The following is a 27,994-nucleotide window of genomic DNA, read 5'->3' as shown; positions in this document are numbered from 1 at the left end:
CGCCACAGGTGGACCTCCCGTCCCAGCAGCGGGGGATGGGGGTGGGGGGGGTGACGCCTGGCCTTATGCCATTTTGCTGACGCTTTTATCCGAAGCGACAGTGGAGAGAGAAACTGGTAATGCAGGTGATGATGTCAGCAGTGTTGTCCCTTACAATGACACCACAGCGCAGAGTGAAGGTCGTGACCTTGTTGCAACCGCTCAAGTACAAGTCCCGCCCACTGGGACCATCTATGGAGACCCTGGCTGCAAACATGCAAGTCTCCTGGGGGTGACATCCTGAACTGTCAAGAAAATGGCCAACATTGATTAGAGATTTACTGTGATTCACTTACTTTACATATACTAGATAACGCTTCCAGGTAGATATCAACTGTAGTCTGAACTACTATGAAATATGTAAATGTGTTTCTGTCATTTGTTGATATGACTGGGTTGATGACGTAGCCCTACCACAAGTATCAAGTCTGCCAACAGTTTTTAGTTTTAAATTGTCTTGGCAGAACAATTTTCTTTGCTGTTTTTTTTATGTTTTCATATAAACATGTACATGGTCTAGGTGGTTTTGTATGTACAATATTTTTTGTCAATATGGAAATAAATCAACCTATTGTAAACATAATATGATATTATCATTGAACACGTTTGTGAACATTCTTTGTCCCGATAAAAGCTAAACCACCTGGTAGAGAATACCTCAGATAGTGCGTGGGCAGGCATGAATTTCCTCAACTCAACATTACACAACACTACTACTGTTATTATTATTACATAACTTAATAGTCTATTGGAAAATGACTCGGTCTCAATGACTTCATATCTGTGGCACAGAATAGACATCTAAACTATTTACAAGCAACTGTTTACGAGCCTAAATGGAAGCCTTTGACGTGCGCAGTGGACGTTTACAGAAAGTGTCCTAGTTTATATATGACTGTTTACTCTCTATCTGGTGTTGTGCAACCTTTGGAGTCATGCTTCGGTGTGCAACTTTCCCATAAGTCTGTCCTCCCTCCCTCCCCCCGCAGGTGGACCTGACGTGTTTACAATAGGCGCTGCTGCTGACATGTTGAAAGACCTTCGAGGCGGGCTTGAATTCAAACATACCCTTCATGGTTGGATTGTCAAACTACATACTGATGTCCTTGCCTCTTATCGTTCCGCGCTGTAAGTGTCCCCCGAGGGCAGGGAGGCAGAGAGAACAGTCCACCAAGGTGAAAGTCAAAGCAGGGAGAGGATTTATCTCCGATGCATATTTCAAAGCAAAGTGAGCCAACCAACAAGTCTCCTCTGTGGCAGGCCCCGAAGGGCAAACTGTTGTTTATAACCTCACTTTTTATTTGTCAATAGTCGTTTGCAACGCTTGATAACCGTGCGCTGCGAGATTACCCCCATTTAACCTTCTATTACCATCCGAATGACTATAATCAGTGCTAAATGTCTATGATTCAACATCAAAAGGTTGAGGGGGACGAGTTTGGGACAGTTGCCTAACCTGGCACTGGATCAGGTCTGCCGTTTTTTCGTATGATAACAGGTTTACTTTTCAGGGAGCAAACATTGTTTTCCCTTGTACAGTTTTATGGCTCATAAACTCAATGCACTGGAAGTACGTGCGACAGAAACTCAGGGAAGGTTAAGCTGATCCTGGATCTGTCCTAAGGGGCGTTTCGATTGGCTGCGTTCGTAAATTTGCTCTGAGAGCGCCGGGGTGCCACACTGGGTCCGACGTCATAAAGAAACCAAGTAATTTGATTGGACAAGAGGCGTTCCATGAGTGCTGATCCAGAGTTCCAGAACGGATTTACGAACGCAGCCGTAGTTTAAGGGGCGTGACAATGGCCGCGTTCGTAAATTCGTTCCAGAACTCTGGATTAACACGCAGGGAATGCCTCTTGTCCAATCAAATTACGTGATCCGTTTATGACGTCGGACCCAGTGTGCGCCCCGGCGCTCTCAGAGCGAGTTTACAATCGCAGCCATCGTCTGCAGGCCCCGCCTCCTCCCTGCTGACAGACAGCCAGACACCGGAGGTGCGGGGATGATACAGCAATCGTTGTCCAGACGGAGCAATGCACAAAATGATGGACTAAAACTACTTTTTGGGAACGATCAAGACGGATACAATGCACTAGGATACTGCTATCGATCTATTGATCCAGTGATGGGTGACCGAGGTTATTTTTCATCAAGGAAAACGGACTAAATAAGTTGTAGAAGATGAGACTGAACGGCTGGCTGCGATGGGGGATCTCGCCTTGCGACGCATACTAGCTTTATTATTGACGGGCATAAAGTCATAATTCTGCAGCTGTAAATGTCTACCATATTTCCTTACGTTATTGGAGACGTTACAAAGAGACGTTTGATAGTGATCTTAAGTTAATCCAAAAAAAGGGGGGCGTCTGCTTTATTGGCACAAAATAACATTTATTTATTTATTTTATTCGCTGTATTGTATTGGTGACAGTCTCGCTTGCTTGCTTAACTTTCCATCAGCTGATAAGCAATCAGTGTCCGGCGACAATAACATTGAACTCGCTGACTTGGAAGTAAGCTCGATACGATATCCATGGCCTAGTTGGTTTTTGTTAGTAGCATAAATGAGCTTGTCACCTTATGGCTGGATACTAAAATATCGCGGTACTGGCGTAGCTGGATAGCTACCTACCAGGCCACCGTAGCGTCTACGGGACTTTCTCCTCCCCCGTTACTAACGGAGTAACCAGCTATTCCTCCTGTGATCGCTGTGCCAAATGGACTACACAGGAGGAGGCGATCCTCCCGCGAGTAGGAAGATGTCGCAGGCGAGCAGACGGACAAGTAACTCCGGTAGCGGTAGCGGCCATGTCCCCCCCGTGCCCACCGATGTGGACTATCAGCCCCCTCCGAGTCCGCTGATGCAGGGATCGGGCCAGGCAGGGGGCTCTTCCCCGGGGCCCCCCCACCACCACCCCCACCCCCAGAGCCTGAACCTGCCCTCCCCGTCCCAGGCGACCGGTGTGTCTTCTCAGATGAAAAAGAAGAGCGGCTTCCAGATCACCTCGGTCACCCCGGCGCAGGTCAACGTGAGCACCAACAACAGCAGTCTGGCGGACGACACGGAGAGCTACGACGACATGGACGAGTCGCACACGGAGGACCTGCTGTCCTGCTCGGACATGATCGACGTGTCCGCCTCCCGGGCCACCACTGACGCCGGCGGCGCGCCCGAGAGGAGCTCCTCCGACGAGACTCTGAACAGCCTCCACGGGGTGGAGACCCCCACCGGGGTCGCGTCTCCTAACGAGCCCCTGCTGCACCCCCACGCGCTCCAACAGCCTCAGCAGCAGCAGCCGCCACCGCCGGGCGCTATGGTGAACGGCGCCGCCTATCACCACCATCAACAAGGCCACCCTCCTCCTTCCCATGGCAACCACCACCATCAACACGGACACCAACCGGACAACATGGAGGTCCCCGGGGGGGCTTCCTCTGTTGGCGGCTCGAGCTCCACTGCTGTTGGCACCGGGCTACCCAGCCAGGGTCATATGTTGACCCAGATTGGGTCAGGGACGGTGGAGAACCCTGCGATGGTGCCCCTGCCTTCAGCCACCACCACCACCTTCACCACCGCTACCCATGTCCCTCTAGGGGCAGTGGTGGAGCAATACCTGCTCCCTAGCAATGTGAGTACGAACATTATCCACGCTGTCGTCGTAGGGGGGGGCGGGGGGGTCGTGTCTTCCTACCCGGGCCCCGTGAGCTACTGCAGCCAGTTGCCGGGGGTGGGGGGGGACATGATGACCGGGGGGCCGACCACGAGCGGCGGGTACGTCCTGATGGCCTCCGCGCCCCTCGTGGTCCCCGTGCCCTCCACCACCGCCACCATCCAGACCCAGCATCCCGGGTCTCGCTTCCGGGTGGTCAAACTGGACTCCAACACGGAGCCCTTCAAGAAGGGGCGGTGGACGTGCGCCGAGTTCTACGAGAAGGAGGTGGCGGCGGCGGTCGTCACCCCCGCTGTTGCCGTGGCCCCCTCGGACCCGGCCCCCGCGGAGATGGCAGCTCCGCAGCCCTACCTGCAGAGCCAAGAGTACACCAGCCCCCCCCTGCAGATGGCCCCCCAGGAGCCTGAGGCTCACCTCGGCGGTGTGGCCCACCCTGGTCCTCTCCCTACGGCCCCCCAGGCGGCGGTGATGCCACAGGGGGGAGGGGGCGCTATGGGGCAAGTCCCCCCTGCCGCCGTGCCCCCCCAGCAGATGCTCTACGCCATGGACACCCACCCAGCCCAGCCCCAGCCGGGGTACCCCCCCCCCACACTGCTGGCCCCCCAGCCACCAGACTTCATCCAGCCGACGGCTCCTTTCCAGAGCCAGGTCCACCAGCACCAGCCCCCCCTCGTTCCCGCTGGGGGCGGGGTGTCCTTACCCGGGCTACCCCCGCTGCCCGTCAATCAGCCCCAGGGCCAGGCTCCACCCTCCCAGGCGGCCCCCACCTTTGCTCCAGCCCAGTACCATTACCCCCACCAACCCCAGCCCCCCTACGCGACCACCCTGCGCACAGACCTCCAGCCCTTCCAGCCCCTGGTCGGCAACCCCCTCCACCCCCACGGCGGACCCCTCCACCACGGCAGCATGGCTAGCCTGACCACCGCCCAGCTGGAGGACGCCAGCCAGCGGCTGCTGTTCCAGCACCAGTCCATGCTGGGGGCGGCCATGCCCAGGCAGGGGGCCGGCGGAGGAGGAGTAGGAGGAGGAGTGGGGGGGGCCGGCGCGGCCGGGATGGGGATGGCGTCGTCGACCACCACCGGCGCCGCCCTGGTGGCAGCGGCCGTGGGCCTGAGGACCCACGCTCACACTGCCCACACCGCTGCTCACGCTCACAAGGTGGCGGTGGACGGAGACGAGGACAGGTGAGGGGGGAGGAGGGGGAGGAGGAGGTGGTGGGGGAGAGGAGGAGAAGGAGGGGTGGGGGGATGATGAGGAGGAGGAGGAGGAGAAGAAGGAGGAGGAGAAGGAGGAGAGAGGTGTGGGGGAAGGAGGAGGAGGAGGAGGAGGAGGGGGGTGGGGGTCAGGCCTCTGATGGGTTAGCAGCATAGGGCTGTTAATTCTGCAATTCCAAAACAGACTGTTCTCTCCACTGTATGATGGTGTTTCCTGAACATGCAAGGCAGAGACAGATGGTTTGTCACAGAAGAACGCCTGGCAGTGTTTTCATTTGAACCATATGAGGGGAAAAAGGCCGAAATCCCTAGAATTCAACAACTGAAATCCAAGAATTAGTCAGCAGACCCGTTGTTGATATTGAAGAACTCATTGCCCCCTGTTCTGTAATGCTGAGTCACCGAGGGGGGAGGGAGGGGAAGGGAGGGGAGGGGAGAGGGGAAATAAGACCATCATGCACTGCTTTGCCCACCTCAACACATCAATCACCCTCAGAGCGAGGTCCCTGCGATCGATTCCCTCTCCCTCTCCCTCGCCTATCTATCGGATCTCTCCATCCTCACCTTTCAATCAGCCTCTCTCCTTCTCTCTCTCCCTCTCTCTCTTTATTGCCCCGTAGTGACGCTTCATGGTTTATTCATACGTTGTTGAGAGAGTACGCTGGCGTGCAAGCTATCTATCCCCCCCCCTCCAGCGCTGGCTCCATTCACTCATACTTTCCTAGTGAAGTGGCCGTCCGCCATTGTCTAAATATAGATAGATCCCGTTTTGTGGTAACCTATATTTACAGTACAATGTCCCCCTAGCAAGGCTCCTAGCCCTCCTCCAGAGTACACGTTGTTCTAAACTTTGTGTGTGTGTGAGATCCGGGTGGGGTGGGGGTGGTTGGATGGGTTTGGGGGGGGGTGTGGCGTTTACAGAAGTCAGGGTGTTCTGACTTCTTAGCGTGCTCCGTTCGGACGGGTGACGTCAGCAGAAGGCCTGGTCGGTCGGGGCTGTTTGTTGTTTCAGCTGTGGAGGGGGGCTGCTACGATACAGCGCGCGTGCTGGTCGGCGCCGTGGTCCGTGGGGGGGGGTGAGGGTGTGAGTTCTGGGCCCGGGCCAGAGGCTAGGCCCGCTGTTAGGAGCAGCAGGCCTGTTGGCTGACGGAGCAGTATTTTAGGGGGTGCTTTTTTGCTTTTTGTCAGCCTTCCACGGCACGACACCCCCCCCCCCCACACACACACACACACACACACACACACACACACTGTGACAGTTGATCCTCCTCCCCACCGCCCCCCACACCCCCCCCCCCACTCGTGTCAGATATGAGAGATTCCAACTGTCACTCTTCCTTTCTCTCACTCTATCCATTCTCTTATCCCCGCTCAGCTGTGTGTGACCTGTGTGGAATGTGTTCTGGTAATGGTTCCTCTGCCCGATGGGCTGGAAAAGTACAGAAAAGTACATGTTATTGTGTGTGTACAGTACGTGTGTACATGTACAGTATGTGTGTGTACATGTACAGTGTGTGTGTGTGTACATGTACAGTATGTGTGTGTGTGTGTGCTGATTGTACATACTGTATGTTCTTTCAGTGTTCGCCCAAGCATGTTTGTACTCTGCATCTATCTCAATCTCTCTCCCCCCTCTCTCTCTCTCTCTCCCCCCTCTGCCTCTCTTTCTCTCTCCCCCTTCTTGGTCTCTCCCCCCCCCTTTCTCTCTTTCCCTCTCTCTCCCTCTCTCTCTGTGAAAGTGAAAGGAGATTGATTGACAGGGGGGGGGGGGGGGGGGGGGGGGTGGTGTGGTGTTGCGTAAGATGTAAACAACAGATCCAGTCTGTATGTTTATTACCAGTGACGCTGTGCTTAGGAAAGACTAAAAGACTATACGTGTGTGTGTGTGTGTGTCTCTAGGCTCCTAACAGTCATCTCTATAACCATATAACATATATCTATAACCATATAATATATCTCTATAACCATATAACATATCTCTATAACCATATAACATACATCTATAACCATATAACATATATCTATAACCATATAATATATCTCTATAACCATATAACATATCTCTATAACCATATAACATATCTCTATATAACCATGTAATATCTATAACCATATAACATACCTCTATAACCATATAACATATCTCTATAACCATATAACATACCTCTATAACCATATAACATATCTCTATAACCATATAACATACCTCTATAACCATATAACATACCTCTATCACCATATAACATATATCTATAACCATATAACATACCTCTATAACCATATAACATACCTCTATAACCATATAACATATCTCTATAACCATATAACATATCTCTATAACCATATAACATACCTCTATAACCATATAACATATCTCTATAACCATATAACATATCTCTATATAACCATGTAATATCTATAACTTATATCTATAACCATGTAATATAACCATATATAGGTTTTGGTGAGTAGTTATTTGTACAGGAGGAGACAGTACAGGTGAAGATGTCTCATCTCCAGTAGATGTCATGTTTGGGCCCTGTCCCTCCAACCCTTTATACTAACAACTTTATTTCCCAAAATAAAGGCAAAAATCAAACAACGAAGCACAAGAGCCTGACTTCTGGCACAGAAAATGACTCTGCACATCATGAACCTCCTGTAGTAGTCAGAGTTAGGTCTCTACACTGAAGCGTTGTATTCATGAACCTTTATTGGCTCAGTGTAGAGACAGACAGACAGGTACAGTACAGACAGACAGGTGCAGTAGAGACAGACAGGTACAGTAAAGACAGACAGGTGCAGTAGAGACAGACAGGTACAGTACAGACAGACAGGTGCAGTAGAGACAGACAGGTACAGTACAGACAGACAGGTACAGTAGAGACAGACAGGTACAGTAAAGACAGACAGGTGCAGTAGAGACAGACAGGTACAGTACAGACAGACAGGTACAGTAGAGACAGACAGACAGGTACAGTACAGACAGACAGGTACAGTAGAGACAGACAGACAGGTACAGTACAGACAGACAGGTACAGTACAGACAGACAGGTACAGTACAGACAGACAGGTACAGTAGAGACAGACAGGTACAGTAGAGACAGACAGACAGGTACAGTAGAGACAGACAGACAGGTACAGTAAAGACAGACAGACAGGTACAGTAGAGACAGACAGGTACAGTAGAGACAGACAGGTACAGTACAGACAGACAGACAGGTACAGTAGAGACAGACAGACAGGTACAGTAGAGACAGACAGACAGGTGCAGTAGAGACAGACAGGTACAGTATAGATATTTATATTGTTGGTGTTTACCAGACGCCGTCATCCAAAGCGATACATTTGTCTAAGTAAGTGAATCATCTATCTATCAGGCATAGCAAGAAAAAGTAATCTATGCTCTGACCAGGGGCCATTGATATAGATATACTGTATATCAATACATTGTATAGATGGCATAGCGATGTCTCTGTATTTCCTCTGCGCTAGAAGGTCAGGGGTCAGATGATTTAAGATGCAGGCAGCATAAAGACTCTGTGGCTAGTGTTGCAAAGGCCTCTGGGACGTGTAGTACAGGACACCGTGGCCTGGATCAGTGTGTTGTGTTTAATACATACTATATGTTTTTAGGGCATTCTACTTTATTAGGATAGAGAAAGTATAGATTGACAGGATGGATGGGTGAGAGAGAGAGAGAGGAGGGATGACATGCAGGATGTGTCGGCAGCCAGAATCGACCCGGGGGGGAGACCCGACCCTGGTGCTACGCCACGAAGCGCCCCCCGTGTTGTGTGTTGTTTGGTCTGACTGGAGGATCCTGTCCCATCAGTTGAGGGATGAGGAGCTGTTCTGAGGTGGAGTTCTGAGGTGGTGTGGTTGACATGTGTGTTCTGGTTTATTGACAAATCGTTAGCTTACTTGTCATCTGAGCTGTCATCCGTCACTTTGTTTATACTGCTTATACTTATTGTTATTGGCTGCGGTGTCAGGAACAGAAGCCTATAGGAATGTTACTCTCTTACACTCCTCCTGTAACTTGAGCTGCTCTGATAAGGAGTGTGCTGCTGGGTGACTTCCTGTGGTTATATAATCTGATTCTGAATCTGAAACACCTGTACAGGGCTGCTCATGATGATGATGATGATGATGATGTTGTAAGGCTAATGATGCTCCAGGGTCCAGTTGTTCAAAACTTTTAATCTTGGTCAGAATGATCCGGAATCTTTTTTGCTGTCCAGGATCAGATCAAGCTGGCTGATTTCCCTCTCTATGACTCAAAGCCAGCCAGATACAGTGGGGGAAATAAGTATTGACTTTCCTGTTTCATCCCACTTTATTACACAAAACATTATTTTACATACAGACTTTAATGTTGAGATTTCTTGTCTGAATTGTTTGAGTTAATACCGAAGTCTGGTGCCAATTTCACTTGAATAGGCTCATTGGAAATACATTTACTGGACAAAATGTTGATGTGTTCAATACTTATTTCCCCCACTGTAGATCTGGTCCTGGAAAGCAAAAAAGAATCAGGATCATTCTGATCCAGATTAAACGTTTTTGAACAACTGGTGCTCAGGTGTAGGGGTTGGGACATGGTAAAGGCCTTGTGGACAAAGGCATGTCATGTGATAGGGACACTTTTTATTGCACTCTGATTATGATAACCACAGCTCTGAGAACGAGGACGATAGCCTCGGCGAATGACGGCATTTCAAAACGTCACCTCTCAAATGGTCTGTGACTCGGGACACTGTAAAGCAAGAGAGGCTTAAGACGCTCTTAAGACGCTCTTTAGCGACACCTACTGGCCAAAGAAACTTCTACTTCAAGGACTCTTGTCTAGGCATAATAATCATAATCATAATCATAATAATAATAATACATGCCATTCAGGTGACGCTTCTATGCAAAGCGACTCATGTCAGTCAGTTCATACATTCTTCAATATATATAGTACTCTACCAATGAGGCCCTCAGGCCTGCTTGTCTGAATCATGAATGCTCCGTCTGTGATGGCTGGTTGGATAACCCACCTGTCACACCATGCGCCTCAGGCTCGCTATTCCAGTTTCTCTCTCGGGATGCAGGAGCACACACACACACACACACACACACACAGGTTTTCCGCTCGTGAGAAGAGAACCGAAGATGTACTACTCTTGATGGGAATAAGCACCCTGAAAAGATGTTGCTGGATTGCCGCAGGGAGAAATAGAACAGCCGGTCCCAGTCAGTCAGGGACATGAAGTTATATAGGGAAGTTATATAGGGAAGGGGGGGGGGAAGTCTGCCAAGTTTTCTTTTCCGGAAATGAGTACCTATGCTTCTATGCAGACATGTTCAAGAGGGAAAGGTGGGTGGAGGGGAGGGAGAAAAACAGAAAATATTGATGGTTTTTCAATACAGGACCTGAAACCTACATTTGAGTGAAACATGTAAAAAAAAAAAAAAAAAAATTGTATTGAGCAGAGCAAAACTAAAATACTTGACAACTCTACTACAGAGTGTGTTTTTAGTGTAGCTTGATTTTAACATGGTTCTGAGAAAACATGTCGTTTTTTGTTAACAGTCTGAAAATGCCTCGCATATCATGGAAACGCTAGGCACAGCATTCACAACTCCCACTGGACTAGTTCTCATTGCAGGTATTAGACATATTAAGGTTTATTAGTTTTTTGCCCTAATTTGACCATTGTATGCACATGAAAGCCTGGGGGGTATTCCATCAATGTCGCTAACGGAAAATCTAGGCTTATTTCGCTAAATCTCGCGAGGCCTAGATTTTCCTTTAGTGACATTGATGGAATACCCCCCTGGTTTGCGCAGGGCAGCAGAGAGCTGATTGGCTGCTGTGACATTGATGGAATACCCCCCTGGTTTGCGCAGGGCAGCAGAGTGCTGATTGGCTGCTGTGACTGAGTCATCTAGCCCAGTGGTGTTTAATAACCAGGCTGGTGGTGTCGGAGCTGCTGGGAGCTCTGTGCTGCTCCTGGTTACAAGACTGACTCCAGGTCAGAAGAACTATCGCTTTTATTACCTGAGATAATGGAAAAACTCAGCATGCAGAAAGTGTTTGGGAAACCACTGGTTTTATTGAGAACATTTTGTTTTCCATGGCATGTAGTTGCCTAATCCGTCCAGCAGATGGCAGCATCGGCTCATCTGGGCCACAGTTTTTATGTAACCCATAAAAAGCTGCTTTGCGTGTCACCGGTCGTAAAAACGTGTTTCCTCATGGTGTCTCTCTCTCGCCTTCGCTTCCCTCTCATTTGCACACAGTTGGAAAACAGCTCCTGTGTGCCAATGATGTCACCTTATTATTAGTTTGTGTGTGTGTGTGTGTGTGTGTGTGTGTGTGCGCGTGTCTATATATAGGCCCCCATGTCTCCTAAGTGTGTTGACTGAGTGTGTTGTTGATGCTTGGTCAATGGGGCCATTGTTCATGTTGAGGTGTTTTATGGTATTGCTTGTGTCAGCTCCTTATTGCCCCCTTCTCCCCCTCTCCCCCTCTCCTCCTCCCTCCTCCTCCTCTCCCCATCCTCTCCTCCCTCGCCCCCCCCGTCCTCTCCCCATCCTAGGGACATGTCACTGTAGCGTACATAGAGTCCTTTCCCCCGATGTGTGGGCTAGATGAAAGGATCAAGGCCGTCATCTGAACACGCCTCTATAAGCTCCAATCGCTGATCGCCGTCCTAACGTCCTACCACGTTGACATGGAAACCACTGCTCCTCTGTTTCGATTGGCTGTCGTAAAAAAACACAGTGTTCTTAAACTAAGTCGTGTTTGGATGTCAAAACCAAAACACACACCATCTCTAGTATCAACACACAGCGCGTTGTATGAAGAGAGTGTGTCCTCAAACCCCCCCCCCCCCACTGTGATCTGGCCAGGGCTCCCACAGACTGATGTCACCACAGGGTGGGGGTGGGGGGTTGCTATGGCGAGGTGTACAGGGTGGGGGGGGCTGTGGGGGGGGTTGGCAGGCGTCACGTTTGCTAGCCTTGTGCCCTCCACACGAGGAGTCTTGAGGAAGGATGCGCAAGCTGGAGAAGGGGTGTGTGTGTGTGTGTGAGCACAGGGGTGTGGAGAGGAAGTAATGTTTTAAAGAAAAGGATCTGCCTGTGTCTCAGGGGCTCGACTGTGGAGGAGGAGGATGAGGAAGAGGAGGAAGAGGAAGAGCGGCAGAGAGGTCTGGTTTTAACCGGTCATGCCCAACCCCTCTCTGATTCTCTCTCTCTCTCTCTCTCTCTCACACACACTCTCATTCTCTCTCTTTGTCTCTCTATCACACTTCTCAAAGTGCAGAGGAATCTTAGGGATCCATATACAGACACACACACACCCACAGTATAATACATATGATGGACACACACACACACACACACACACAGACAGCATAATACATATGATGCACACACACACACACACACACACACACACACACAGAGTATAACCCACTCCCCTCGCGTGAGAATGGCTCAGTGTCATTTGAACACGCCTTCAGACATCGATGTTGCGGCAGTCACAGACACACACACACACACACACACACACACACACACACACACACTGACACTGACAAAGAGATGACATCGCCACTCTCCTGCAGTGCATGCTGGTCCAGCCAGCAGAGGGCAGCAGCCGTGTTTAAACACTCCGCCCTCCTCCCTCCTGCTCACCAACTGCCAAACATTCCAGAACTCTCACCACCTCCAGTGTTCCAAGTGTTCTATGTGGTATTCTACCTAGCAACAACACTCTGATTGGCTACAAAATGAAGCATCTTTTTAATGCGTTTTCGGTTAATATAAAGTCACCCTTGGCAGGGGGGTCTTTTGACTGATGTTGGTAAAATTAAACACTTTTGCAACGACGGACGGAGCAGAGAAGCGTACGTTAATAATCAATAATGTTCGACTCTGTTCTAGTCCACTGAGCGTTTCAACCTTACTGTATTATTGAACGCACCCCGCCCCACTGTACATGGTTGGATACTGCATAGCCTATATTTATGAATGGGACTATGGTCGACGTGTGATGGATTTTCATATTTTGCAGGAATACACACGCACGCACACACACACACACACACACACAGACAGGTACACAAACGTGCTCACACACACACACACACACACACACTGGTACACAAACGTTCCCCCTCTATCTCTCTCTCTCACACACACACACACACACACACAGGTACACAAATGTTCCCCCTCTGTCTCTCACACACACACACACACACACACACACACACACTGGTACACAGTCATTCCCTCTCTTACACGTACCCTCACAACAGGCCTCTGCTTCACTGCTGGAGAGGAAACATGATGAGAGAGACACATACACAGAGAGAGAGAGGGAGAGGGAGAGAGAGAGAGAGAGAGAGGGAGGGAGGGAGAGAGAGAGACAGAGAGAGAGGGAGGGAGAGAGAGGGAGGGAGAGAGAGACAGAGAAAACGAGAGACACAGAGGGAGAGAGAGAGACACACACAGAGAGAGAGAGAGAGAGCCTCAGCATGACTTATGCTGACATAACAGATGGAGAGAGAGAGGGATGGAGGGAGGGATGGAGAGCAGAAAAACAGACCTCTGAGTGGCAATACATCTGCCAGCCAAATCAGAGGAGTCCCCTCTTATACAACCCTAAATCCTACAGTACCCCCCAGTCCCCCCCCCCAACAAGAAAAGACACGACAACACTCCTATGGTCACCATGGCAACCCATTCAGCCCTGTGTGAGTGTGTGTGTGCTGTTACGTAACTCAACTAATATGTCAGTGTGATGGATGAGTGCTTTGTGATGAGGTGGTGTGTGTGTGTGTGTGTGTGTGGGGGGGGGGGGAGTACAGGGGTTTCTTGGTTAAACACATTCTATTCAGTCCCGTCTCTGTTTGTGTATTTGCATTTGGTTGCTCTGGCCAAGGAGACCAACACGGCCCCCTAGGGACACTGGTGGGGAGGGGGGGCCAGAGGGAGAAAGGCTGACCGCTGTAGACACTGGTGGTGGAGGTCCTGTAGACCAGAGGAGGCTGGCAGAGGTAGACCAGGGGAGGCTGGTAGAGGTAGATCAGGGGAGGCTGGTAGAGGTAGATCAGGGGAGGCTGGCAGAGGTAGACCAGGGGAGGCTGGCGGAGGTAGATCAGGGGAGGCTGGTAGAGGTAGATCAGGGGAGGCTGGTAGAGGTAGACCAGGGGAGGCTGGCAGAGGTAGACCAGGGGAGGCTGGTAGAGGTAGATCAGGGGAGGCTGGCAGAGGTAGATCAGGGGAGGCTGGTAGAGGTAGACCAGGGGAGGCTGGCAGAGGTAGACATGGATCGGAGGACAGGCTCATGGAATGATACTGTTCCTCAGTCTGTTCCATGCAGTTGTCCCCCCTACCCCTCCTATCCCATGAGGGCCCAGTTGTTGTGTTATGGGGGGGGGGATTTGCTGGGTGGACCACACACTGTACCCAGAAAGAGGGGCCGCTAATTGACCCCCTGCCCCCCCCACCCCCACACTCAAACGGCACAATGAAGTGAGGCGGAAGGGTTATTCACACTCGGCTGGCTGTCTTTGTGAGGGAGGGAGGGAGGGAGGGAGGGATGGGGAGGAGGGGAAGGGGTGAGGGAGAGAGAAACAGTTGCCCTTCTCTCTCCTGTCCCTTCTAGAACTCTCTCCCTCTCCACGAGAAAACGCTACGATTCTCTCTCTCTCTCCTCCCTGTCCTCCCCCTCTTAAATCACTGTCTCTCAACTGTATTTCATTTCTCCTCCCTCTCTCTCTCTCTCTCTCTCTCTCTCTCTGCCCTTTTCAGTTTTTCCCCTCTTCCTAGAAGAGGCTAGGGGGGGAGGGGGGGGCGGGGGTAGTGTAGCTTACACAACTAAAGTCTGCACGCAAGCTTGTTATGGTGTTCTTATAGAGAAGCGGGGAGTATTGCACTTAGGGTTTGGGTTTTTTTAGGACGGGAAGTGAGAGGTCGCCCGCTGTTAGCCGTTTTTCTCGCTCCCGCGCTCCTCTCCGTGCTAGCGTGCGAACACTAATTCTGAGCGAGCGACCCCGGTCGTCCCGTTTGTTTCGTTCTGTCCATCGATCTGTTTTCTTTCTCTCCTCCGGCGCGTCGTCGTCTGAGCCTCTCTCCCGGCGCGTCAGTGGCGAGGCGGCCATCTTGTGTAAACTGTGCCATTGGGGGTGCGGCAAGGAGGAGGAGGAGGGAGTAGGAGGCCATTTTGTTTTTTGGTTGTTCTCTTCTCTAACGGTTTCCTCGTCACAACCAGGGGGTTGGTTTTCTCGGGAAATGGCGGAGGATGGGAGGGGTTCACCGAAGCCTGAATGTCCCTGGAGTCGTCACCTCCGTGGAGTGGCGTGATGGTGGGGGTGGGGGTGGGGGTGGTGGCGTGTTTTCAGACAAAAGCGTCATATCTTACTGGGGATAGGCCGCCTCTTCTTCTTCTGTCTAAAAGGCTAAATATGGAGGTTCTCCCAGACGGTGTCATAATACATTATATGTGTCATTCAGCTGACGCTTTTACCCAAAGCCACTTACATTGCAGTGAGTGCGTATATTCTTTCAGTACATATGGTCCCAGCAGGAATCGGACCCACAACCTAAGTGTTGTTAGCGCCACGCTCCACCAACTGAGCCACAGAGGACCACACCATCGGCTCACTGTGCACAACGCTAGCGTGTGTGAGAGCGCTAGCGTGTGTGAGAGCGTTAGCGTGTGTGTGTGTGTGTGTGTGTGTGAGAGACCCCCACGGCGATGTTCTAATGAGTCGTTTAGGGATTAGCGGTCGTTACATAACAGAGAACATCCACAAGCCAGAAACGAGGAGTCGATATCAAATCGGGATTTGGCACGACAGTGTGTGTGTGTGTGTGTGTGTGTGTGTGTGTGTGTGTGAGAGAGAGAGACTTGCATCTAGGCATAAACAGGAATTCTGGAGCAGCTCCCAGTTTCCGTGTTTTCATTACGTCAATTCGTTCTGCATTCCGAGCCTTGTTGTGTTTAGACGCAGTCCAAGAAACAGATCGGAACAGATTAATTAACCGTCCTACGGTGCATCTATGCATTACCATTGAGATCGGGTCATATCTAGGTCATCTATACATGCACACGCACACACACAGGCACACGCACGCACGCACACACGCAGTGCAGCCAAGGAAGTAAGTTTATGTATAATGAATGAACGCTGCTATTGGCTGAATAGAGGGTATGGCATCCTCTGTGATTGGCTGGAGCATACATTCGCCCCTAGATGTTGACCTCAGGTCATTTTAGCGTTACCCCCCCCCCCCTCCTCCCCCCTGCTGGTAAAGGGTTACGATCGGGAGGGGGGGTCGGCGGGGGGGGTTGGGATGTGGTCCTAGATCTGTGCATTGTGGGAGTCTTCTACCTGCCGTGTGATTGGTAGGCGCATGGGCGAGACTCTAATCTGCTTAAACGTCTACCTCTGATGTCACAGGCAGTCGCCCCACCCGTCGTCAACCGAACTGTATTTGTCATCTGCCACGGACACACACAGCCCATTGGTCTGGACGAAAATATTCTCCTAAGCACACACACACACACACACTCGCACGGCTACAGAGTGTAGAGAGGACAGAGTAGCGCCTAGCCTCCACTCAGCAGCTTTAGTCTCTCTCACACACACACACACACACACACACACAGCCTTTCACTGTCACTGTCAGGTCATCACCTCTATTCCAAACGTCTGTTGTCCTCCGTGTCAGTTAAACGCTGTCAGCATAAAAACAGTCACAAAACCAGGTGAGCGCACAGCGGCTGCCGGTATCCGTGGTGATCCGGAGGTGAGTTGGGAAGGAAGGGGGTGTTGTTGTTGTCCTCCTCGAGGTCCGTTGGTTTGTTTGTTGGCATGTTTGTTTGTTTGTTTGTTTGAATGTTTGTGCAGCTAAAGTGAGAGTCACAACAACAACAACAACAACAGCAGATGAGGGAGCTGGGAAGGGGCTGGGCGACTCAACGCTTCCCTGTGTCGGCCATTTTCTATCCTCCGACTCGCGCCTGACCCGCCATCTTTGACCAAGCTTGGCGGGAGGGGAGGGGAGGGGGGCGAAGGGAGGAGAGGGGAGGAGAGAAAAAGGGGGAGGGCAAGCCAGGGAGTCCCTCTCTTTTCCTTTGTTCTAAAGCATTACTTCTTGGTACTGCTCTTTTCAGGGTGTGTGTGTGTGTATGTGTATGTTTATGTGTGTGTGTGTGTGTGTGTGTGTGTGTGTGTGTGTGTGTGTGTGTGTCTGTGTGTGTCTGTGTGTGTCTGTGTGTGTGCTTGTGCGTGTGCGTGCGCCTGCCTGCTGGCTTGTTCGTGTGACACGGATGCGCTGATGCGGAGTGTGTGTGTGTGTGTGTGTGCGCATGTCTGTGAGGGTGCGAGTGTGTGACTGTAGCATGGTCGCACGTGAGCTTAGCTGATCATGTGTGTGTGTGTGTGTGTGTGTGTACATCTGTGCGCACACACGTGTGTGTGTGTTTATCCAAGAGAGCTGATGAGAAGTGACAGGATGTCCACAAGCTCATGAAGGTGTGTGTGTGTGTGTGTGTGTGTGGACAGCTCTGTTCTAGTATACAACACCTCTGGTCCAAGAATGATATCTCTCCTCTCCTCTCCCCCTCCCCTCCCCTCTCCTCTCCTCTCCTCTCCTCTCCTCTCCTCTCCTCTCCTCTCCTCTCCTCTCCTCCTCCCCTCCTCTTCTCTCCTCTCCTCTCCTCCTCCCCTCCCCTCCTCTCTTCTCCTCTCCTCTCCTCCTCCCCTCCTCTCCTCTCCTCTCCTCCTCCCCTCCTCTCCTCTGCTCTCCCAAACAGAAGAGAGGATGAAACTCACTCAGCAACAGCAGGGAGAGATGGATGACGTGGGGGGGGGGCAGGCCTTAGGAGGGGGGGCGGGCCTTAGCAGTTCAGCCTCCCGCGCGCTGGCAGGGGTGTGTGGTCGAAAGCGGCTCATCCCATTGGACGAATCCCCCCTAATCTCTCCTGACAGTTTACATAACGGTCACGTGACCCGTTAAGAGAGTGACATCATGGTTTAAACCCCCCCCACCCTCTCTCTCCTGTTCTCCTGGCCAATCGCCTGCCAGTCTATATATGATGCAAGGAGGGGGCTCGATGGGTGGGTGGGGGCGGGGGGCGCGCACTCAGGCAGGCGCGTGCCCGTTTACACACACACACAAACATACACACACACACACACACACACAGACATCCTCATCCCCATCCCAGGTCCCTTTTGTGCCTCAGCGCTCGCCAGTAGAGCACGCTCGCCCGTAGAGAGGATCAGGGGGGCCAGGGTCGAAGGGCGTGGGTCAGTCAGACCGAGTGGTGCTCTCTCTCTCTCTCTCTCTGTGTGCGCGTGTGTGTGTGTATATTTTTTTAGGAGGGGTGGGGGGGTTAGGGTAGGTGGGGTGCGTGCGTGCGTCGTATGTGCGTTTCGGCGGAGAGGCGTCAATGAGAGAGTGGTGGCCGCCGGCTGCTCGCGGGGCGGTGTTCCCGCCTGACAGGGACGACATGGCCCTGAAGCTGCTCTTCTGGGAGCTGGAGAAGCATCTGAAGAGGTAACCGCGGCGATGGCCGTGGCCATCCTTATTATGGGGTTGGGGTTGGGGCGTAGCAGTGGGCGCTTAGATCCACGGGGCGGCGGCGGCGGTGGAGGGGTTAAAGGGCGGTGAGGTGAGGTGACTGAAGGAGCTGTAGGAGAGCTTTTCTGCTGACTGTGAGTCCTACTAAGTCCTCCTCAGGCTGGCTGGCTCCATCTGGGTGACGTTAAATCACACTGGACTGTTGTAGATTTGTTGTAGATGATGTTTCAGATGTCAAATGTTCCCCTCAGGGATCAATAAAGTATCTGTCTATCTATCTTATCTGTCTATCTATCTATCTGTCTGTATCTACTTCTATCTAATCTATCTTATCTGTCCATCTTATTTACCTATCTATCCATCTTATCGGTCTATCTATCTACCTATCTATCTGTCTGTATCTACCTCTATCTATCTATCTTATCTGTCTATCTATCTATCTGTCTGTATCTACCTCTATCTAATCTATCTTATCTGTCCATCTTATTTACCTATCTATCTGTATCTGTCTATCTATCTATCTATCTATCCCTCTATCTATCTATCTATCCATCTATCTATCCATCTATCCATCTATCTATCTATCCATCTATCTATCTATCTATCAATCTGTCTATCTATCCATCCATCTCTTTGTGCTGTAGCCTGGTGGGAGATCAGGGTGTTGTTTACGATGCTGTGTGGTGCCGTTGTGCCCCACCCCTTCAAACTTCTGATGCTCCTCTGTGGCTCGGTTGGTACAGCATGGTGCTGACAACGCTTAGGTTGTGGGTTCGAGTCCCACTGGGACCATATATACAAAAAAATGTATGCACTCTAAAAGCGTCAGCTAAATGGCATATTTTATTTAGTTTTTAGTTTTTTTTTTACTTCTGTCTGTTTTGGGGGTCAGCATAATACCTCCTGCTGTAGCCTACGTTAGTTTATTGGACTTCAAATGTGTTCGTATACTAGAAAAGGGTTGAAGTGTCGTGACTCGTGAAGTCAGTGGTTTCTAGGTCAGGTTTTTTATCCCACCACACCTCTAATTTAGAATTTAGAAAGCGTACTTGGGGATTCAGTATCTCAGCAGGGAATATATGTGCATGAAATTGCTCTACTTGCCAACAACAAACCCTCTGCCCAACCAGAGGCAGTCCTGCCAAGGTGCATCACCTGAGCCTGGGTATGTGATGTTGTAGGAATGCCTGTAAGCCTCGGGGAATAGCAGTTTGTGCACGCACATGTATGCAAGGTTCTTCTCTCAATTGGAGTCAGTCTTAGAGTTCATCACTGTGATGTAAACATGGGGGTTGGCGACTAGTCTGTAACCACGTGACGATATACTGGACATGAGCAGAGACAAAGGGCCGTGTCTCGCTATGGGAGTCAGGGGAGGCTGGTGGAGGCAGAAATCGGAGGATGGGCTCATTGGTGTAATGCATGGAAGGACAGAATGCTATCAAACGTGTGTGTGTGTGTGTGTGTGTGTGTGTGTGTGTGTGTGTAGGGTACCATCCATCATTCCGTTCCATGCATTACAGTGACCCCGTCCTCCATTGTTCTACCTCCACCAGCCTCCACCGATACCCACCCATCCCCACTTTACATTGTAGGAAAAACATCACGTTATCGTCTATCTCAATCCACCGAAGCCTGAACACTGACCAGTTCCCAGGTTACCATGGCGATATCCCAAGGCTATCAAGTCCTCCTAGCAGCCAGCTTGACCACTGTTGTGTAACCACAACAAGCAGCCGATTATACCCCCGCCATGACCTCCTCCTTCTCCTCCTCTTCCTCCTCAGGCCATCTCTCTACCACTGTACCAGCGCTACAGTCCCAGTACAAACCTGCGGCCTCTGAATGGCTCAGTCCTGACCCTAACCCAGCCCTGAGGACAGATATAACAACACTAAGATACTTAGAGCATGAGAGAGTTGACTGAGAGGAGCTCATGTCCCAGGTTAAAGGTCAAAGAACGTAGCAAGGTTGGAGGGGGTGAGGGGGGGGGGGGGGGGTCTTAAAGACATGAATAGAGGTAAGGCCGTGGCCGGTTCTGGTCTAAAAACATATTTAAATGGACCCCAAAATGTTCCTTCAAAGGGTTCCCCTATGGCAACAAAAGGAGAACCCATTTAGAACCTTCCTTTTCTGAGTGTGTAGTCATTGGAACTGACTGAAGTCCAACCTCGACGACGTCCCATTGTTCTGTGTGTTCATTGTTGTGGTGCTGATGCAGTGCCCTTCCCTTATCAGCCCCCAACCAGACCACTAGCCCACTCCTCCTCATTTTCCGAGAGAGACTGAGAACAAAGGTCTTAAACTAGGACAAGCACTGATGAAAAACAACATGCTAAAATGCTGAAGAATTAAAGAAAAAAGTCAAATTGACCACCTTTGTCAGACCGATGTACAGTGCCCAGCGGGACAGCATTGTTATCTTTGTTCGACTCCCAAATGTTTGGATTTGAAATCAAACGGCTACTATGAGGTCACAGTAGAGATTAAAGACATTCAAAACTAAACACTTTTTGTTAAAAATAGTCCATCTATTTCAGGGCACAAACAGTAATGGGACAATTGGCTTGACAGGGGGTTTCTGGTAAGTGAGCTGCTTTGGGTATGTTTACCTGCCGTTCTAACTGGCTAACTTAGTTGATGATGTAACTGCTGACCGCAGCAGCAGATGAATCCTGAGGTGTACAGAAACATCTTGTTACATTTACATTTTGGGCCATTCAGCAGACGCCTTATTCCAAAGCGACTTACAATCAATGCATTTGACTAAGTAAGTGAATCATCAATCCACCAGTCGTTGCAGGAAAAGTAATCTAGCTCAGGCCAGCGACCATTGGCAGTCGTCGTGCTAGAAGAACTTTAAAAAAATATATAATATAGACACTGGAGAAACAGTACAAGGGGGTAGTAGATGTCTCAGGAGAAACAGTATTGGGGGGGGGAGGGGCAGGTGTCTCTGGAGACAGTGCAGGGGGGTAGTAGATGTCTCAGGAGAGACAGTATTGGGGGGAGCAGGTGTCTCTGGAGACAGTGCAGGGGGGTAGTAGAGGTCTCAGGAGAAACAGCATTGGGGGAGGGGCAGGTGTCTCTGGAGACAGTGCAGGGGGGTAGTGGATGATAGAGTAGATCTTGTCTGCTTGAGTGCAAGCAAATGCCTCCAAATGTAACCTCATAGTAATTGTTTGATTTCAGATACGTACGCAGGGCATAGTACAGCATATGGCATCAATGAACTTGGGATCTAGAGAATTTGTGAGTTCGATCCCCGGCCGAGTCATACCAAAGACTATAGAAATGGTACCCGATGCCTCCCTGCTTGGCACTCAGCATTAAGGGTTGGATTGGGGGAAAGGCCCTGCGACATACCAGCGTCATGTCCAGGGGGGTGTACTTGTACATCAAGCCGCCTCACGCTACGGAAACAGGAGATAGGCTCCTTCCTTCCAAACCACCCTCAAGACCGCCAGGACCAAGCTCCGGACCTGGGGTGATGGGGCCTTTTCAACCGCAGCCCCGTCCCTCTGGGACGCCCTCCCCAACCACATCAGACAGGCCAACACCCTGCCAACATTTAAACAGACCCCACCAAAACCCACCTCTTCTTCACCAGTTAACCCTCTCCCCCTCCCCTTCCCATGTGTCCCCAGCACTACCTCAATTAGGCCCCTATACTTTCTTCTATTTACCTTTTGTTTCTTTTTATTATTACTACTCGATCTTTTCAGTTTGTAAAGCGTCTTTGAGTGTCTAGAGAAGTGCTATATAAGTCTAATGTATTATTATTATTATTATTATTATTATTATTAGGCTCCAGAACCATCTCAGGGTTCTCAAGGCTACTTGAGGTCATGTCCTAGTCACGCACACCACAGTGACACGTTGCCCAATAGGCCTTCGTGCCCAAACAAGTTTTTTGCTAAAACCTCAAACAGTCAAATCAATTAGTTCTCTATTCAGCATCTCTATTGACCCAATTGGAAATGTGTGTGTCGCTCCATCAAGTCAATACGCACATTGTAAAGGTATGTAAAGCATGCTAACACCCTCAACTTCCCCGCCTTGTGGTTAGCCTCGCAGCTACCTTTGTCACCATGGCGCCAGCCAAGCGCATCATTGTCAACACAGCGCTATAGAACACCCCCGGGGCAGTGACCACACCTAAAGAATGCCAATGGAAAGTGATTTAAATGTTTTTACATTTTAACCATTCAAGCAGATGCTTTTAACCAAAGCGGTTTACAGTTAGAGATTACAGGGACAGTCTCCCTGGAGTAATTTAGGGCTATGTATGGGGGGGGCGGGGGGGCGCACGCACACTAGTGGTGGTGTTCCCAGGTGGGATTTGAACTCATGACCTGATCACCAGTCCAACTCACTGATCACCCTTTGGTGGCACCAACGCTACCCACTACTACTAAACCTGTCCATAGGAAGCTCAGAGGAGGATGGCGAATGGGTTTTGATGGGTCATTGAATGCTGATGAGGGACAGTGGAGGTGTGAGGCTTGTTAGAGCATAAGAATGGATCACTGACATTTCCTGATCACTGATGATTCCAGGTCTCGCCCCTTTCTACCTGTAAGCGGTTTCTGTCTGTCTCTCTCTATCACTGCCAATATACAAACAATCTGTCAATGACGTAAGCAAGGAGGAGGGCTGTCGCTCAGGAGGTAGACCCCGCGTCTAATGATCACAAGGTCGGCAGTTCGATCCCCGGCTGGCCACGTGTCGAAGTGTCCTTGGGCAAGACACTGAACCCCAAATTGCTCCCAATGAGCGGGCTTGCGCCTTGCATGGTAGCTTGCCGCCATTGGTGTGTGAATGGGTGAATGTAAATCGCTTTGGAATACGGTGTTATATACGTGCAGTCCAGGACAGCTACCATACCCTGGTTACTCTGGTAACCAATGTTTTGAATGTGTCACTGAATATTATAATAGATCAATGGATTACCAAATAATCACTTGGCCAAATGACACAGGGCTTGGACTCAGGTGACTAACTGGATATATAGGTGGAGGAAGGGAGGATGAGAGTTTCATGTCTCTGAATATCATTTCTTCTTTCTTTGATGCGAGTCCTCTTCCACTCTGAGTATTTGCAACCCTCTCGCTTTTTGGCTCGAATAGCACTCAACTCACTCATCACATTATCATGTACAACTCTAGTCTTTGCCAAACGACTGTTTCCCTTTCAGTTATTCACTCACTATCAGTAGGCAACTGTTTATACTGGCATCCTCCCGTGATTGGCTCACTGAGAACAGAATGTTCCCAGATCACTCAGCCAATCCGAGACTAATAATGGATCAACGGTTCTCGGGCGCTGATGAGACAAAAGGATCTTATAGTCGGAGCTGACTGTGACTTTATAATATTTAGATCATTTAACTTATCTGTTGCCCGTTTGCCTTTTAATTACTATATGTATATATTGTTCTTATATATTTCTTATTGTGGGCTATATTATTCTTATATAGGCTAAGTAACTCATAAATAAGTCAAACACGACGAAACAGCAGAGAGATGCGCTCATACAAAGGGCAACTGTTTAGATTATGAGATGTTTACTAGTTTAATCCTTTCAATTAATCACGTGGTTTATTTTCTTATACAAGTAGTATTTATGATGGTTTCGAAGCCATATCGTTTGATATTAGTATTAGAAGCTGATAGTAGATTCTGTAAAACAGTATTTCGGTAGTACGGTGTTGTAGCGTAATGTCATTGAAACTACCGAGGTAGTTTATTGGTGTTTGATGGTTTTAGGCAACATTAGCTACTGCTGTAATTGTGTTGTAGTCTTTCTATGTGAACCAGTTTGGTGTCGAAACATGGTACCACAGTAACCGACAGGTGGAGGCATTGTTGCACATAGCGGACTGGTTCTAGAGACCCGACCAACATTCCCACACCTGCCACAGACTTTCAGCGCATCTCAAATACAGTCAAAACAACATTCTTTCCCCTTCACCTTCACGCCTCTACACGTCTGGACACCATTGCGGTTCCTCTGTGTTATACCTCGGCGTAAGATTACAGTATTATAGTATCAGGCTAATATCTCATATGCAAGATTAGGCTGAAGTTGTGGCAGTTGTCAAATGCTTTAAATGTGTGATTTTAAAAAAAAAATACAATGTCCTGCTCGTTTTTTTTCTCCCTTTCGGGCTTCTATCTTCTATGTTGGCGATGTGGTGTTTGAGTCGCTGGGTTGGACTACGTCGTGAAGCACAAGTTGTGCCCCAGGTGGAGGCGTTCCCGTTTCCGCATAGATTATTATAATGATTTAGCTCTCCGCCAATCGCGTTACCGTTTCCGCATAGGTTATTATAATGCTTTAGCTCTCCGCCAATCACAGCCACCGCAGCGCCGGTTTCATGCATATATTATTACAATGATGTAGCTCTCCGCCAATCACAGACACCATAGTGCCAGTTTCATGCATACATTATGCAGTCGGGACGTGGGCTGCGGTCTTCCACCTAACGGAGGTTATTGCACCGAGCCGGTCTGTGTGCTGCGGCTGGATCAAGCCATCGGACCCGGTTGCGAGCCTTTGCGTCGCCCGGAGAACCGAGAACCGCATTTGAAATGATGTGAATTTATTGTTTTTTACTTTTATATCGTTGGATATTTTATACATCTGGAAAAAAAGTCCTGCCTTTTGTTTTGGTGTTGATGGACGGAATACAATGAATTCCCAGTGTTACACGGTGGCGATGGACCTAGGCGTTTACCAATTGGGGAATCTGTCAATATCATTTCTGTCTTCTGTGCTTGGGAAAGAGAACCCCCCTTTCACGGTTGACAATAGGTAAATGCTTTTCCTTAGATTATGTGTACAATTTGGAAGTGTTCGCCTGCGACGTTTATAGGCTACGTCGCAGGGACTGTATGCATGATAGAATGAATGAGAACATGAGGGTTCAATGGGGGAAATGGTCACTCAATGGTTTCAATGCATTATTATCATTGTTATTATAAGTCTTATCATTATTATTATTATCATCATCGTGTCCTTAATGTTGCCTTGTGATGCCCGACCGAGGCTGCATGCCAACGCCACCCGATGTGTTATAATCTACTGAGACAGCAATCTGAACGACGCAGTGATGAACTTTTCGATACAAATTTCAGTACTGTACTTCGAAAAAGCCTTTGCGGGTATTCAATGTCCATCATTTGTTAATGTATATATTATAAAGCGTCCTCTGGGAAAGCGGTCATGGCAGAAATCTAACAACAACGGATTGTACAAAGGATCAAGGTGCATCTCCCCCGAAGCTCCGTTTGTTTCCCAAACACGACAAAGCAGCAGAGATGCGCTCGCACAAAGACCAACTGTTTAGATTATGAGATGTTTTTTTTAGTTGTTTAATGCTTTCAATTGATCATGTGTGTGTTTTTTAATTGCAGCTCATCTGGTGCCAGTGTTGTGGCGATTGACAACAAAATCGAACAAGCAATGGTAAGTGTACTGTCTTTGTAGTCATTATATATGATTATATTATATATATTACAACATGGCATAAATAGCTTAGGTTGCTTCAAGGGTTGTTTGTTAGTAAACAATTGACCGCTGTGCATTGGTATTTGCGACCTGTCTTAGTTGCCCAAGTTATGTAACTAGACGCGCTCCTAACAAAGGGAAGACTGGCTACGTTGTATTTTATCGCTCGTCTGCTTATAATAACATACTGTGAACTATTCTTACATTGTATATAGCCTACATAGATGGCTTTGGGTTACTTTGCATGACCCCCGAAACGAGTTCATTGAAAAGGGGAGACCGGACGCGCTCCAGATATAACCGATGGGGCTACTTGCCCCATCCACTGCCGAATGAATGAACCGAACATGTAAAAGCCCATGGACAAATGTGCATTATTTATTTATTTATTTCGGCTAGTCAGCCTAAATGATTTTTTTGTTGACTTCATCTTCAGTCATCGCTTTCACTTTGGCAGATCGCACAAAATCAGGTGTTACAAAAACAAAAGAACCGAGTGTGATTGAAGTCACGACACTCAAAACGTTTAATCATCGTCCGTGAGGTGATGGAGAACCGCTCCTATAATGCAACATCCACACTTTTTTTTTTGTGGCAGCGGCCAAGGGAGACTTTGAGACTAATTTTGACTGTGTTTATATTTGACACGGAGAGGCGGTTGAGATTCACACGTTGTTGCCAGGCAAGCGGCCGGGCTGCGACGCCTTGTTATAAATAACCCGAGCCCGTCGGTGTGGCTCCTCCCCCTCTCGATGCAGAACATTTTGTTCCTTCGCGTCCAGCTCAGAAGGGGTGGGTCCCGCGGAGAAGAGGGATGCACGGATTACACTCAGACCGCACGGGCAGTGCTTTCCTTGCTTCCACACAATAGGATAGGACTGCTGACTGACTGCAGCGCTATGGGGATGACGCCACACAATAGCTTCCTAATTTCATCAGAATGTCACCAGACGTGCACAGAAGACATTTGTCAGCTGCTAGGTGTTTTTCTGATGGTCAGAAGAATTTTGATCATCCACACATTCATTCATTCGTTCAGTACATTTCTATTGCCTTGTGTACTGCACTTTGTCTAGGGTGATTTATCTGTGCATATATCAGTGCTGTGTTGTGTTGTGTTATACAAGGCTGACCCATGCCTCTCACTGATGTGTTTGCTATGTGAGGAACTGTCTTATGGATGATTGAATGAAGGTGTGACACGTCTAACCTCTCTCTCCTCCCTCTCCCTCCCCCTCTCTCTGTTCATCCTCTCTCTCTCTCTCTGTCCGTTCTCTCTCTCTCTCTCTCCTTCCTCTCCATCTTCCTGTCCTCTCCCTATCCTCCCTCTCTCCCTGTCCTCTCCGTCCCTCTCTCTCCCTGTCCTCTCCGTCCCTCTCTCTCTCTGTCCTCTCCTCCCCCTCTCTCTCCGTCCTCTTCGTCTCTCTCCCTCCCTATCCTCCCCCTCTCTCTCCGTCCTCTTCGTCTCTCTCTCCCTATCCTCCCTCTCCTCTCTCTTGCTCTCTCCCTGTCCTCCCCCCTCCCCCCCCTCTCTTCCTGCCCCCCCCCCCCCCCACCCTCTGCGCTCTCTCTCTCCTGTCCCTCCCCCAGGATCTGGTGAAGAGCCACCTGATGTACGCCGTGCGCGAGGAGGTGGAGGTGCTGAAGGAGCAGATCAAGGACCTGATGGAGAGGAACTCTCAGCTGGAGCAGGAGAACAACCTGCTGAAGACCCTGGCCAGTCCGGAGCAGATGGCCCAGTTCCAGGCCCAGGTGCAGACGGGGTCCCCCTCGGGCAGCACCCAGCCCCCCGGCCTGGGCACCGCGCCGCAGCAGCAGCAGCAGGCCCTCCCCTCCTCTGCACAGAGCTCCGAGACCTCCGCATAGCACCACCCCCACCCCCCCCCCCCCCCTATAGGCACTAGCTACCGCCCTGGAGCAGAGAGACCCCCACCCCCCAACCCACCCACCCACCCAAACCCCCTG

General features: G+C 49.8%; 1 protein-coding gene across 2 annotated transcripts; it reads left to right on the top strand.

The window, feature by feature from the left end:
- Positions 1 to 4,833: 4,833 nt before the first annotated feature.
- On the top strand, positions 4,834 to 27,994 carry LOC308165111 (TSC22 domain family protein 1-like; the record flags this gene model as incomplete). Of its 2 annotated transcripts, none has more annotated exons than XM_080539218.1 (3): positions 4,834 to 4,894; positions 25,936 to 25,987; positions 27,620 to 27,994. In XM_080539218.1, 2 exons carry the CDS (start codon positions 25,985 to 25,987, stop codon positions 27,893 to 27,895), a joined length of 279 nt encoding a protein of 92 aa, XP_080395344.1. In that variant the 3' UTR covers positions 27,896 to 27,994. The 2 variants fall into 2 exon arrangements, with proteins under 2 accessions (XP_080395344.1, XP_080395343.1); XM_080539217.1 differs by lacking the exon at positions 4,834 to 4,894 and adding an exon at positions 25,212 to 25,333.

Source organism: Nansenia antarctica, assembly GCF_963989245.1.
Source record: "Nansenia antarctica genome assembly, chromosome: 9".
Lineage (NCBI taxonomy): Eukaryota > Metazoa > Chordata > Actinopteri > Argentiniformes > Microstomatidae > Nansenia > Nansenia antarctica.
The sequence above is the reverse complement of the archived record's forward strand: the minus strand, read 5'-3'. Positions and strand labels throughout refer to the sequence as shown.